The 13,176-nt window shown below is 39.4% G+C and overlaps 1 protein-coding gene across 1 annotated transcript; it reads left to right on the forward strand.

The window, feature by feature from the left end:
• Positions 1–4,831: 4,831 nt before the first annotated feature.
• tspan31 (tetraspanin 31) lies at positions 4,832–12,647 on the forward strand. Its single transcript, XM_033629964.2, has 6 exons — positions 4,832–5,031; positions 7,838–8,005; positions 8,165–8,245; positions 8,730–8,870; positions 9,934–10,047; positions 10,823–12,647. Exons 1-6 carry the CDS (start codon positions 4,969–4,971, stop codon positions 10,895–10,897), a joined length of 642 nt encoding a protein of 213 aa, XP_033485855.1. The 5' UTR covers positions 4,832–4,968; the 3' UTR covers positions 10,898–12,647.
• The last annotated feature ends 529 nt before the right edge of the window (positions 12,648–13,176 follow it).

The following is a 13,176-nucleotide window of genomic DNA, read 5'->3' on the forward strand; positions in this document are numbered from 1 at the left end:
CATCTATATCCCAACCCTCACCTATGGTCATGAGCAACTGAGAGAATGAGGTTGTGGATACAGGCGGCTGAAATGAGTTTCCTCCGTGGGGTGTCTGGGCTCAGTCTTAGAGATAGAGTGAGGAGCTCAGACATCTGGAGGAAGCTCGGAATAGAGCCGCTGCTCCTTCATGTCGAAAGGGGTCAGTTGAGGTGGTTCAGGCATCTGATCAGGATCCTCCTGGGTGCCTCATGTTAGAGGTGTTCTGGGCACATCCCTCTGGTAGGAGGCCCCGGGGCAGACCCAGAACACACTGGAGGGATTGTATATCTCATCTGGCCTGGGAACGCCTTGGGGTCCCCCAGGAGGGGCTGGAAAGTGTTGCTTGGGAGAGGGACGTCTGGGGTGTGTTGCTCGGCCTGCTGCCCCCGAGACCCAACTTTGGATAAGCGGGTAAAAATGGATGGATGGATGCTGGATAGCAGTATATTAGATTAATAACTAAAGCTTGAAAATATAATTAGCTGGATAAGAGGTACAATATTTGCCTCCAGACTGTAGTGGAGCAGAAGCAGAAAGTAGCATGAAATGGAAATACTTAAAACTAATAGCTACATTCCACAACTGCACAGCTGTTCATTCAACTGAAAAACAGATCAGATACAGTAGATGAAAACAGTGAGCTGTCAGAAGGTGCTGTATGTGAAATCTTCTGGTCTACAATATCAATCCACCAATCTGGTATTCAATATGAGCAGAGCAGCCACAGGATGTTACAGATTACTCTTGGCTTTCTGAACTCTGGCTTTGGTCGAGTGCTGTTGTGTGCAATTGATCAAAAATCAAATTTATGAGTGAATAAATGTCTGCAAATGTAAAACAGAGCTGAACATCTCTCTGTTTTTCTTTGTCATGCTGTATCACAGATGTCTCCCTGATGTATTACCAAGCCTATTGTGTAATCCTTGTGTAACAAGTGTCCTGTCATCACCACATAGGGCCTGCTGATAATACTCACTGTGCTCACACAAATTGGGAATCCTGTCATCCAGTCCTTTACATAATCGTCAATGTTAAAATGTTACGTATATCATTTCTATTTATTGTTTTCACTGATTTTAATACCAGCTTTACTCACACAGTGAAACTCACAACAGGTTTATCTTTGCAAACGCACAATGTGGTTGTGAGTGTTCAAGGTAGCAAGAAGAAATTGAATGAATAAATGAATAATAAATTAAATTAAGTAAAGATAAATTAAACTGGAAAAAGCTCCAGTTACATCAGTATTAAAGGTTCAGCAGCTATTTTTTACTGTCCCTGTTATATGACAGCTGATTTCGTCCTCTGCTTGAGAGTAAGGAGCTCCCGGACCTTACTGTCTCCCCAACTTGTTTACAATTTAAGCTGCTTTTTAAATCTCATGGCGGTGGGTTGTACACACAACACATTGTCGAAATGTCACACCTGTCCTGTCCTGCCAGCTGTCCCTTTTGCACAGACGTTAATTTAGCGCTGTTACTACCTCCGCAGCCGGCTTAAAGGCGAGACAACTCTGTCCCCTAATGCTGCGATTGTACCTTTTATAAAGAACTGCAAGGTGGATTAATGGCGTGACATTCCCGCCTTGAACAGGCAGTGCCAAGGGCTTAATACATGTCAATCACTGCTTGTGCACATGCTGCACTGCCAACATCATATACAGCAAAGACAAGTTAAAAGAAGGAAGAAAGAGAGAACACAGATGACGAAAAGCTCATCTTAACTTCCAATTTCACAGAAGAAGCAGAAGAAGACCGACGTCTTCTCTGATTGGTTGTTTTCATTCAGGTGCGGTGGATTCTTGCAAATTCCATAGGTACCACTAGGAGGAGCCAGAGGGACATGATTCTTCCTAAGATTATCTGTCTCATGTAGTACTGTCAGGATATAGTGACGGTTTGTTCTAAATTAAAGTTACCTACTGTAGCTTTAATGCAAAAAAAAAAAAAACAATTTTATTTTCAATTCATGTTGAGTATTTAATTTTCTGTGTAAAAGATTATAATGCCATATGAAAAGATTTGACTAAAAGTTGGTTATAGTTTCATCTGTGTTGAGACTAAAGGAACAAACAGGTTTAAACCCTTAAAGTGTCCCTCCCCTCTAAGGTGTGTTTTGCCTGTTTACTTCTTGGTTGTTTACTTTGGCTGTACAGGATGAAGTGTGTGCAGAGTTTGATACCAGAAAGCTGCTCTACCTGCTGGGGAAAGTTTCCTTGAGTTTAAATGTTTGTTTTACACGTGTACACACAAGCAGGTGTTTGTGACAGCTAGAGAGCCATTCATGGTGCAGGACACAACTTAGACAAGTGTGATGCGGAAACTTGAACCCTCTGGTGCACATTTCAGTGAAGTAAAGGACATCTTTAAGTCAAACTTTTAAGAATGCACCATATTTACATATTAATAGATTCTGGATTTTTTATTTAGTGTGTTTACATGTGCACCAATATCCTGGTTAGGATAGTGTTTTTGGAAAAATGTGCTGTGCATGTAAATATATCTTACACTGGTTTCAGAGCCCTCGATAAGCCATTATTTCAGTTTTGAGAAACCTAGATAGTAAAGCACAGTACAGTACAGTGGCATGTTAACACCATGTTGTCCAGATTTCTGAACACTCTTTGTTCTAGACAGTCTCTGCTCTCCAAATTTGGTTCAGAACATAGAGGCTGAGATGGCAAGAAACAAAGACACAACTGCACAAATATGATCAGAACCCTGCATACTGTTAGAATCATGTGTACACGTACATGAATAACATGTATCATGTTCCATGTAAACATCATATATCAAAATTAAGACCAAAACCAGAATGAGGCTTAAAACTGGGGTACTAAGGCACATATAAATACACTCGTTGAGGGAGAAGGAGCAGATCTAATTAAATTAATTTTAATTTACCTTTTTTAATTTTTACCTTATTTACCCTTTTTTCCTGTGGAAAAAAACCACAGACTTATATTATTATTTATTCCAACCAGAGTATTTTTATATGTGGTTGAACTGTCGACCACATGTCTGTAGGTAATCATTAACCTTTGACACAACATTAATGCAGACCATCACTTAGTACCATTACTTAATATATTGATAAAGTGTACACTGTTAACATAGACTTACTGACTCTGCCAAGAATTACACCGCTGTCACTTCGCCTTCTAATTTTTGCTTCCAAGTGTTCTTGCACAGCCCAGAACTTTCTTTAAATCTATTCTTTTTTAATTTATTATTTTTTTGACAGCAGTTTTTATAACAAATTGTGAGAAACAATAATTTATCCTGCTGTTTAGATTTTTTTAAATTTAAATTTAAGAACTTTGTACATTTTTGGAGGGATAAAATGTACATATAAGTGCCATGACATATATGCCAGGGGGAGACTAGAGGAAAAACAGAGTAGCAGTCAGTGAGGTAGGGTCTTTTGCACAATACCACCCCAAAATCAGGCCGTAGGGGTCACGTGTATTTCACCCTCTTGGCCCAGCACTGAATGAACACATTTTTCTGAAGATGATGCAAAAAAAAAAGTATTAAATATGTTCTTATTTTAGTTTTATACACCTCTTATTATTTATTTATTTCACTTCCTGTAATTATCTGTACTGTAGCTGTCGTTGTGCTGCTGCAGTAACTGAATTTCCCCACTGGGGCCCAATGAAGGTTTATCTTATTTTATCTTGTCTGCAGTAATGAGCAATATCATGAACATGATAGTGAATATTATTAACCATGCACTCTTACTCTAACCTCTAATTTCAGATCTGATACTGTACATATATCTATACACAGCCAACCTGATTTTGGCATTGTATTAGTCCATATTTTGGATGTACATCTTTTTTTCAAGTTCTTAATTTATGTGTCACATGCACAGCAATTACAGCGAAGTAGAAGAAGCAGGTTGGAGTCCAACACGGAGGAGTCAGCAACAAAGCAGATTTTAGTCACATAAAAAAATCCCACCTAAACAATATCAACATCAGTTTAAGTGTATGCTATATTTATAATATTTTCACTGTTTTATGTTACTCTCAGAGATTTCCAATGGGAAAATGAGGCTGTTATATTGCTATTTCTAAAGCCAGACTCCATTGAGAAAAAGAATGATTAAGATCGCTGAACACAGGAGCTGCTGGGCTACTGCTGCTTTGAACAGATATTTTGTTTGTGTTATTGTGTGACAGTGTGTTAATTCAGATTCACCAGAAAGTCACACAATAACACAAACTAACTAACTGATTGAAGCAGATCTAGACCAGCAGCTCCTGTGTGAGGCGAGCTATAATTACTGTTTTTGTCAATGGAGTTTAGTGGCTTTAACAAGAGCATAGATGGGGAACTGAAGCTGCTAACGGTCTCTCAATATAACATTCATTTAAACTGATATTGATTTCTTAGGTGGGACTATTTTAAGGTGGCTAAATTGGTTTTATTTTGTTACCCCCGTTCACAGCAGAACATTGTTTAGCTCCCATGTCAGAATCCATCTGGCCTGCTTCTTCATACTCAGGGCATGAAGACTGACATCAACTGTATGTAATATACAACCTATGGATAAATATCCTATATAATCCAACTTAAAAAAATCTCAGGTTCCCTTCAACAATGACAATTAAATATATATAAGTAAATCTATCTATCTATGATATTATATCTTTAAATAGTTGTCATATGTCAATATTTCCTTTGTTCAGCATTGTTGTCCTTTTTAACAGTTAGGTCTATTTCTATGTAGCGTACACTGACAGGAACACAACCTGGAGTCAGTTCTGTGTAACAGGACAACCTGACGTCACATGCGGCGCAGACGTCATCTCATACGCCCTCAGCGCTGACCAAAAACATTTGTGTCCAGACGTTAGCGCTCCGGAGAGCCCGACAACACTGGCTTTTTTCCTTTTATTTAATCAAGTCTTACTCACAAGCCGATAGAGGTTCTTCGAATATGGTCTGTGGCGGTTTCACCTGTTCCAAAAATGCGCTTTGTTCCCTGAATGTGGTTTATATGGTGAGTATTCAAAATGGATCATCATGCTAAGTTTTAGCGAGCTACGTTAGCTTAGCCTCAATAGCTTCTGAATGAACTGGCGTAATGTAAGCTAGCAAGTTAGCTACAGCGCAGAAAGATAACTGATTGTTTAATATTCCTCTGTTTCCATTTTGCAGCCGACCAGTGGTATGGGTTTATTTCTGTTCATTACATATTACAACGTTAGACATTTGTAGTGTTTGTTAGCTAACTAGACATAAATGTAGAAAGTAGTAATTTTAGCTAAACTTAGCTAGCTGCTAGCTATCGCCATTATGTGTATGGAAGCTACCGTTAGCTGGGAGGCCAGCTGACCCAAAAACGTGAAAGTGACATGCTTGAATGGTTTATCTCCCACATCCTCTGTCCTTCTTACTCACAAAAAAAAAGATTTAATCGGCTCATGTGTTTGTTCGTGTTTCAATCATGTGAGTAGTGATAGTCAACATGTTGTCTCAGCTCGGTTAACGTAAACTCACCGTGAACTGATGGTTAAATTGAGATTAAAAATGAAATATGGAAACCACTGTTTCACGGTACTTCTTTTGATAGCAGTAAGTATGACCTCTCTATAACTTAACATTGTGAATAGATGTCTGAGGGGAGGTTAGACTTCATGTTTTGGCTGTGGTTCCAGTTGTTGTATGTGATCATATTTTCTTGTTCCTGTTAAATATTCTAAATTTATCATGTACACAGCAGTTACTGAAAAGCAGTCGTTGGCAATGAAAATAAGTCTCAGGCTCCCTCAAACAATATTATTAAATATGTATCAAAAATAGATCACGCAAGTAGAACAAAGAGAATCTACACTAAACATAAGGGATGAAATATAACATAAGTAATAATAAACAATACTAATAATAAATTTAAATGCATAATATCGGCCTAGGTCTTTCTGTCTCTCCCTCTCTTTATCCATCTATCTATCTATAGAATAGCAAACAGTTTTGAATACTAAATAGTATTTAAAAAAAAGAGTGGCCATATGAGTGTAAATGACACAGGTAGTAAAGCCTCAAATATGCACCTGAGTTAACACCAAAACGAAAAGTCTCACCAAAAATCAACCACTATAAAGTAATGTTGCATTTATTGCAGGGCTGTCGCATTGCATCACATTGTACAGCTGTTTCTATTGTTCTTGTCTCTAACTGTGTCACTGTTGCTTAGTAATGTGTTGTTTTGTGCCTCCCCTGCCATGTGTTGAGTATTGTTGGTTGATGTGTGTATTGGGCAACAGAACATTAATGTTTAACTGACCTGTCATGTCTTTTTATCTGTCGTGCCTATTTTTATTGTCTAGAACTGAGAAGATTAGTCTAGTAAGATAAGATAGAAGTTTTTATTTTTCCCAGAAGAGCAGCTGCCGTACAAAGTAGGAAAGAGTGCACATAAAACAAAGTCTAAACAAAAAGACTAGCAATAAGGTGCAAAAAATATAACAAATTAGTCAATTAAGATTAAATGAATAACTATTCTGATAATTGATAAATTAAGTCAGTTTTTTAAGCCAGAATACCAAACATTTGATAGTGCCACTTCTAAAATGTTGTGTTTGCTTGTCTTTATTATAATAAACTTAATATCATCGGTATAAAATTGTAGATTAGACAGAATAAAAATCAATTTGAAGATGTCATCTAGGGCTGTGGTAAATTGTGGTGGGCATTTTCCATGTTTTCCGATGTTTACACACCAGTTAATTGAGTAAATACCTGTCACATTGATTGGAAATAAGGGGTTTTGGCTATTAAAAGTAAATTTTGTCGTCATACTAACTGACCCACGTAATTTTCTAAGCTGAATGAAATGTGGATCCCTCTGTGTGAGTCAAACATGCCTTCCTAATCATTCTATAGACCATTATTTATCCACAGTTTGGGTCAGACATAACTGAGCTATTGAGTCAAAAACATCTTGATACTGTTCGCCTTACACTCTCCTACCTGCTGTCTTTATCCTTCTTAAGTCTGCCAGGTATGCATTATGTGAAAGACATGGGAGTAAAGGTAGCACTGGATCATTTACCTGCTGTTGTGACACACTAGCAGCCACACAGTCATCTCACTGTTGAAAGAAACACTAAGACTAAGACACATCCCACCCAGTCAGAAAACTTTGGAACGTGTTCACATGCCACCAATCATGTTGACAGCTGAGCTGAGTCACTGTAACTGTCACGAGTGTGATGCTGTAGTTGCTGTGTAGAATTAGGACAGCGACAGCAGTGAAAGAAGACGTATAAGAGCAAGAAGGACAAATAGTTCCCTCGTGAAAGGATGAACCCGTTTGAGTTAGACGTGACAACCAAATGTGAATTCTGTTATGTTTTGTCAGCTCCCTTAAAAGGTAAAGATCAGTATTTTAAGCCGTTAATATCACAGGAAATAAGCAAGACTGTTATAGTTGAGATTCTGTTAAAAGTAATCAATGAAAGGAACAAAGAAATGTGACAAAACATTACAGTTAAGTCAGTGTTTCTAATTTGTTTCAGATGATTCAACAGTCTCATGATCCAGGGCCTTGTGAAGAATTGTTAATATCAGAATCTGAACTCTTAGTCAGCCTGTTTCCTTCTCTTCCACCCTCGCTGTGTTTCACTTGTGTTATTTATTGGCAAACACTTCAGCTTGAATCATCACAGAGCTAACTGGTGTTTAAAGGATAACTGTTGTTAGTGGTGATCAAAACTCCGTACTATGACCACGTGATGGCTCACTTCCATCTGACGCAGCCTGCCTCAGCTGACTCTGGTTAACTTCGTTCCCTCTGCTCCCTGCAGCTGGTCGGGCTGCTGCTGATCGGAGTAGCAGCATGGGGGAAGGGCTTCGGCCTGGTGTCGAGCATCCACATCATCGGAGGGGTCATTGCGGTGGGCGTCTTCCTGCTGCTCATCGCTATCGTTGGCCTCATCGGAGCAATACACCACCACCAAGTCATGCTCTTCTTTGTATCCTTTCCTCACATTGGCACTGATATACAGATGATTATTGTGCTGTTTCCACTGAAGTGTGACTTTAAAAATGTGGTCATGTCGATGTTATATTCTTCAGTTATGTCTTCTTTACTATGTTTTTGCACCGTTGTTTCTTTGACCTCTTCCTCTCAGTACATGGTCATTCTTTTTATCGTATTCCTGTTCCAATTTGGAGTTTCCTGTTCCTGTTTGGCAATGAACCGTGGACAGCAGGTGAGAAAACTCTATTATGTCTGCAAAAATAAATAGTTTTAATGGTCCAGTATGTAGGATTTAGGGGGGTATAGTGGCAAACATTGTGTATAATCACATGAAAATCAGAATGATGGTGTTTTCTTTACCTCAGAATAAGCCGTTTATATCTACACAGAGAGTGGGTCCTCGTCTCTGGAGTCCACCATGTTTCTACAGTAGCTCAGAACAGACAAACCAAACACTGGCTCTAGATAAGGACATTTGTGTTTTCTCGTTTTTGCGATAGATAGTAAACAGCCCTTCTGCGGCTAGCAGCGTTCGTAAACAGATATTTTTTAAGTTCACACTTTACTCATGGGAGAAGTTTGAACTGGTTGCAGTCTGCGATCCTCACCGCTAGATGCCATCAGATCCCCCACACTGTTCCTTAACCTTCTGTGATTTATTTATTTATTTTAACAAGAACTTAGCTTCAATTTATTCATATTCTTTGCTTTTCCAGGAGGCACTTCTGAACTCCGCTTGGGGAATGTTGGTGAACAACACAAAGACTCACCTGGAGACCCAGCTGGACTGCTGTGGGCTGCTCAACGTCACTGCCAGCCGGGTACAGTTTGATCAGGACCTGCAGAACTGCCCCGCTGTGAGTCTTAGATATCAAGTTTTTCATCACATTATTGAGAAAAATGCTATTACTTAAAGGGGACCTAATATGCTTTTCATTATTTTCAGTGTTTGAGTGTCTGATGTTCATAAATGTGGCTTATTTTCAAATAATGAGGTAGACAGGCTCTAGACCGTTCTGAAAACTCTGTGTTCAATGTTTCTTTCGACTGGAGACAAGCTGATTTCTTTATATGGTCATCTGCTTTAGGTACACACAAGTGCTTACAATACATACACTGCTAACTGTAGCTACATGCTAACGTCAGGGAAACATATAATCGTGGTTATCACTGTTGTTAATTTCTCCCCAGTTTCGGATCATATTCCTTCTGGAATAATTCCAGTTGGGAAGATTATGGTTTAGAAGCTTTTATTGGTGCAATGTTGGTGCAGAAATGCAAAGAGCGCAGATACTGAAGACTTTGAAACGCTGACCAATCAGAGCAGACTGGGCTTTTTCAGGAGGAGGGCTTAAAAAGACAGGTGCTAAAACAGAGCATCTCAGACAGAGGGTGAATACACGTGTTCCAGCACAGACTGTATGAGGAAGATGAAGTGTTTTTTAAACATTACAACACGTAAACATGTTCTCGTAGAAACCAAAAAGTATGAACCGGAAAATTATCATAATGTTGTGTTCACACTGGGCGCGAATAGAATAACTTACACCTGGTGTGAGCACAACATAAGAGGTCCCCTTTAATAGAAAACCAGCTTGAACAGAACTATTGCAGATTTGCTGCATAATAAAACTATTTTTTCTGTTTCATTCACATTATATATCATGTTATTCAAATAAAATGTTCAACTGCATCATAGATAGACACTGCAGTTTCACAACATGTTCTCAGTTACACAATATGCCCCACTGAATAAAATCACGTAAGCACTTCCCTTAACCAGGAGAAGTTAAAAGTAGGCCACTTTCTATAGACCTCAGAATAGATTTTAGTAGCTAATACTGGCTTAGCTGATGAACCGTTGACTCATACTGCTGAAGACTAAAGGCCTCTTCTTCTTTTGTGTGTCTCTCACTCCAGTCATGCAAAAAGACACCCCTCGGCTGTTACACCTGCGGGGAGAAGATGCTAGATCATGCAACAGAGGCTCTGAAGATCCTCGGGGGCGTTGGACTCTTCTTCAGCTTCACAGAGGTGAGAGTCCGGTCTCCAAACCTACATCTGCTCACCATTCACTCATGTAACTAGTCTGATACATCTTTGTAGGACAAGAGAGAGACACTGAACTGAGTTAAATGTTGCATTCACATTCAACTGATTGCTGTATTTAGGCAAATGGATGTGCACGTATCCCCAAATTGGCATCTTCGGAGGGGTGGATTGTCTGTCATGTTTAAATTGAGGGTTTCTCAGAGATTTTTGTTGAGCAAATCATCCTGTAATCACAAGTTTGGCAGTTTGATTTCTTGTTCCCCCTAAAAAAAAAACAGATCACACCAGAATTAAAAAATGTCAAAACTTGTTGAGAAATTATTTCATTTTAATAAAATCTCCTCAATCAATTGACCTGAATCACAATCAGGGGCATCAAAATGTTTGACTATACATCATTTATTGTTTTTCTCACTGTCGCCTCTCCACACTAACTGTTTACCCGCTGCTTAACTGTTACTGGTCGATACCACTTGGACTACAAAGCTTAACCACAATGCGCCCGATACCACAATCTTGTCCCAATCTATAAACAGATTCTGCATATGTATGCAGGCACAGTTTAAAGAGACAGGCACTAAAACAGAGCGTCTCAGTCAGAGGGGTTAGCCAGTACAGGCAGTATGAGGAAAAGAAAGGGTTTTGGAACATTAAAGCATGTGAACATGTTCAGGTAAAAACCCAACATACAAGCATGAACCTGAAAATGAGCACAATAGGTCCCCTTTAATCTTTTTGTCTTTCATGTCTTTCACAGATCCTGGGAGTGTGGCTCGCCGTGCGCTACAGGAACCAGAAGGATCCACGAGCAAACCCAAGTGCTTTCCTATAGTCGGTCCCACGTGCGCAGCTCAGCGCTGCAGATGCAGTTTCAGACACACTGGTACACATAGAATCATGCACATCTAGAGGCAGACACACAGAACAACACCACACCAACCACAACGACACGGAATGGACGAGCGCACGCAGCACCTGACTTAACACTGAGAAACGAAACACACGCACACCTTCACCCGAGACTGAGAAACTACGCCCACCTGTCCAGAAATGATGCCAGAGCTCCAGCTGGAAGACCTGGATACTTATGTATGAAAGGATAACTTGTAATACCAAGAAGTGTGACTTGTTGGTGTTGCGACCCAGCCTTGATTTGAGTACCAGATCTCCTGCTAGTTTCCAACTATGTAACAAGGGATGAGACGTCTCTGCATGTGTCCTACGCCTGCACAGACAAACAGCCTCTCTGTTGATTTCATTCCACACTCCAACCAAATGACTGTGCCGTGTCCAACAAAATAACTTGTATGCACCTTGAAATTTTTTCCTCTTGTCTCTAATGTAGTGCCACCACTTAAAAGACGAATATATTCCTCTGGTCAGTGCTATCGGTGATGTGTAGAACTGTAAACCCAAACATGTCCAGTGTGATGAGTTTGTGCGAGGGCGGAAAAAAGACGGCACGTACTGGACATGTGGTGTAAAGTAGTTTTCGAATTGTATGTAAATGTTCTTTTGTTTTTTCAGATGCCACAAATGCCGGGATTAAACAGGATTAGGAAGCAAGAGTAGATGTTAGGTAACGTAGTTGCTAGTCTCTCGGGTTCAAAATATTTATGAACTGTAACTGAGCCAACTAACTTTTAACAGTCGGAGATATTAGGATGCCAACGGACTGCAACCTTGATGTTGTACATAATCTTTTAGAAATCATTCTCGATGGGTTTGCCGTGTAGTTGTCCCTCTCGCTGGGAGGTTTGCCTGCATAGTTGAGGTCTTTGACGGCCACAATAATACACCCCTCCTGTATTTAATATGTTCCTTTGTGTCGCACAGTGATGTTGCTTAGTGTAGACTCTGGTAGTAGAGAAGTGGATTCAGGTACGTATCATTTTACCTCCTGTCTAACTGGAAGAAATCACAAAAAAAAAAAAAAAAATAGTGCTGGTTAATTTGAAGTAATTGGGTAAATTTGGCCGAAACTGCTCATCGCAAACCCAGTTTTGTTTTTAATGATGTTTATTGTAAATGTGCTCTTGGTTGCAATTATTTTTTGAATATTTTGAAACAATTATTTAGATTATTTGTTCTCAGTTGCCATCCGCTCTTTTTGTTCACCAGTGTTAAGATGCTTTGTAAAAAAAAAAAATGTGTTAAATATTTCAGGATCTATTTAAGTTAAGTTTGAGGACGCACACTAGGCTGAAGTTATGTCGTAGTTTTAATGATATAATTTTGATGCCTTGCTCGATGTTTGACATTTCCTGTTTATAAATCACTGCTTATTAATTCTCTCTCTTAAGGTGTTTCTCCTCTTGTTTTATTGTTGAATTGCTTTTAACTTAAAGGACTAACACAAACTGTAATTACATGTCTTACTTGAACCTGTCGACTTGGCTGGTAATGGATTTCCTGCTGCTGATTCAGAGTCATCGCTGGTGTAAACAAACATTTTGACAGATCTTAAGCATTATGCCATATATTAAACCTCACTTTGAATTTGTGTGCACTTGTTATTCAAATGTATCTTGAATTTTTGAGACTTAATTTTCCAAATAATAAAACCTCAGATTGGAAACTGACGCACTTGAGTCATGTTTAAGTAAATATGCAGCCTGAATGGTGTAATTATGTTTTTGATGTGTGTTCTTGCTCTGACAGTAGTAATTATGGGTCATTTTGAAGCTCGGCTACCAGCGAGGGGGAGTTACTGAGTACAGTTTAGAGGTTTTACTTTTAAGTATTTTGTTTTACTCTCATGCCACTTTATACTTAGACTCCTCTACATCTCACAGACAAATATTGTTAGTTATTTGACAAATTAAGACTTTGACTGGGTGACTGCAGGTTCTTAAAAAGTCTTTGAATGTCTCCCCAGCAACACTTTCCAGCTCCTCCTGCGGGATCCTGAGGCCAGATGAGATATATAATCACTCCAGTGTGTTCTGGGTCTGCCCCGGGGCCTACTACCAGTGGGACGTGCCCGAAACACCTCGAACAGGAGGCACCCAGGAGGATCCTGATCAGATGCTTGAACCACCTCAGCTGAGCTCCTTAGACTAGGTACGCTCCATGATCCACTATCTCATTCTTTCGGTCACTAGTACTTTC

Source organism: Epinephelus lanceolatus, chromosome 8 (genome assembly GCF_041903045.1).
Source record: "Epinephelus lanceolatus isolate andai-2023 chromosome 8, ASM4190304v1, whole genome shotgun sequence".
NCBI classification, from domain to species: domain Eukaryota; kingdom Metazoa; phylum Chordata; class Actinopteri; order Perciformes; family Serranidae; genus Epinephelus; species Epinephelus lanceolatus.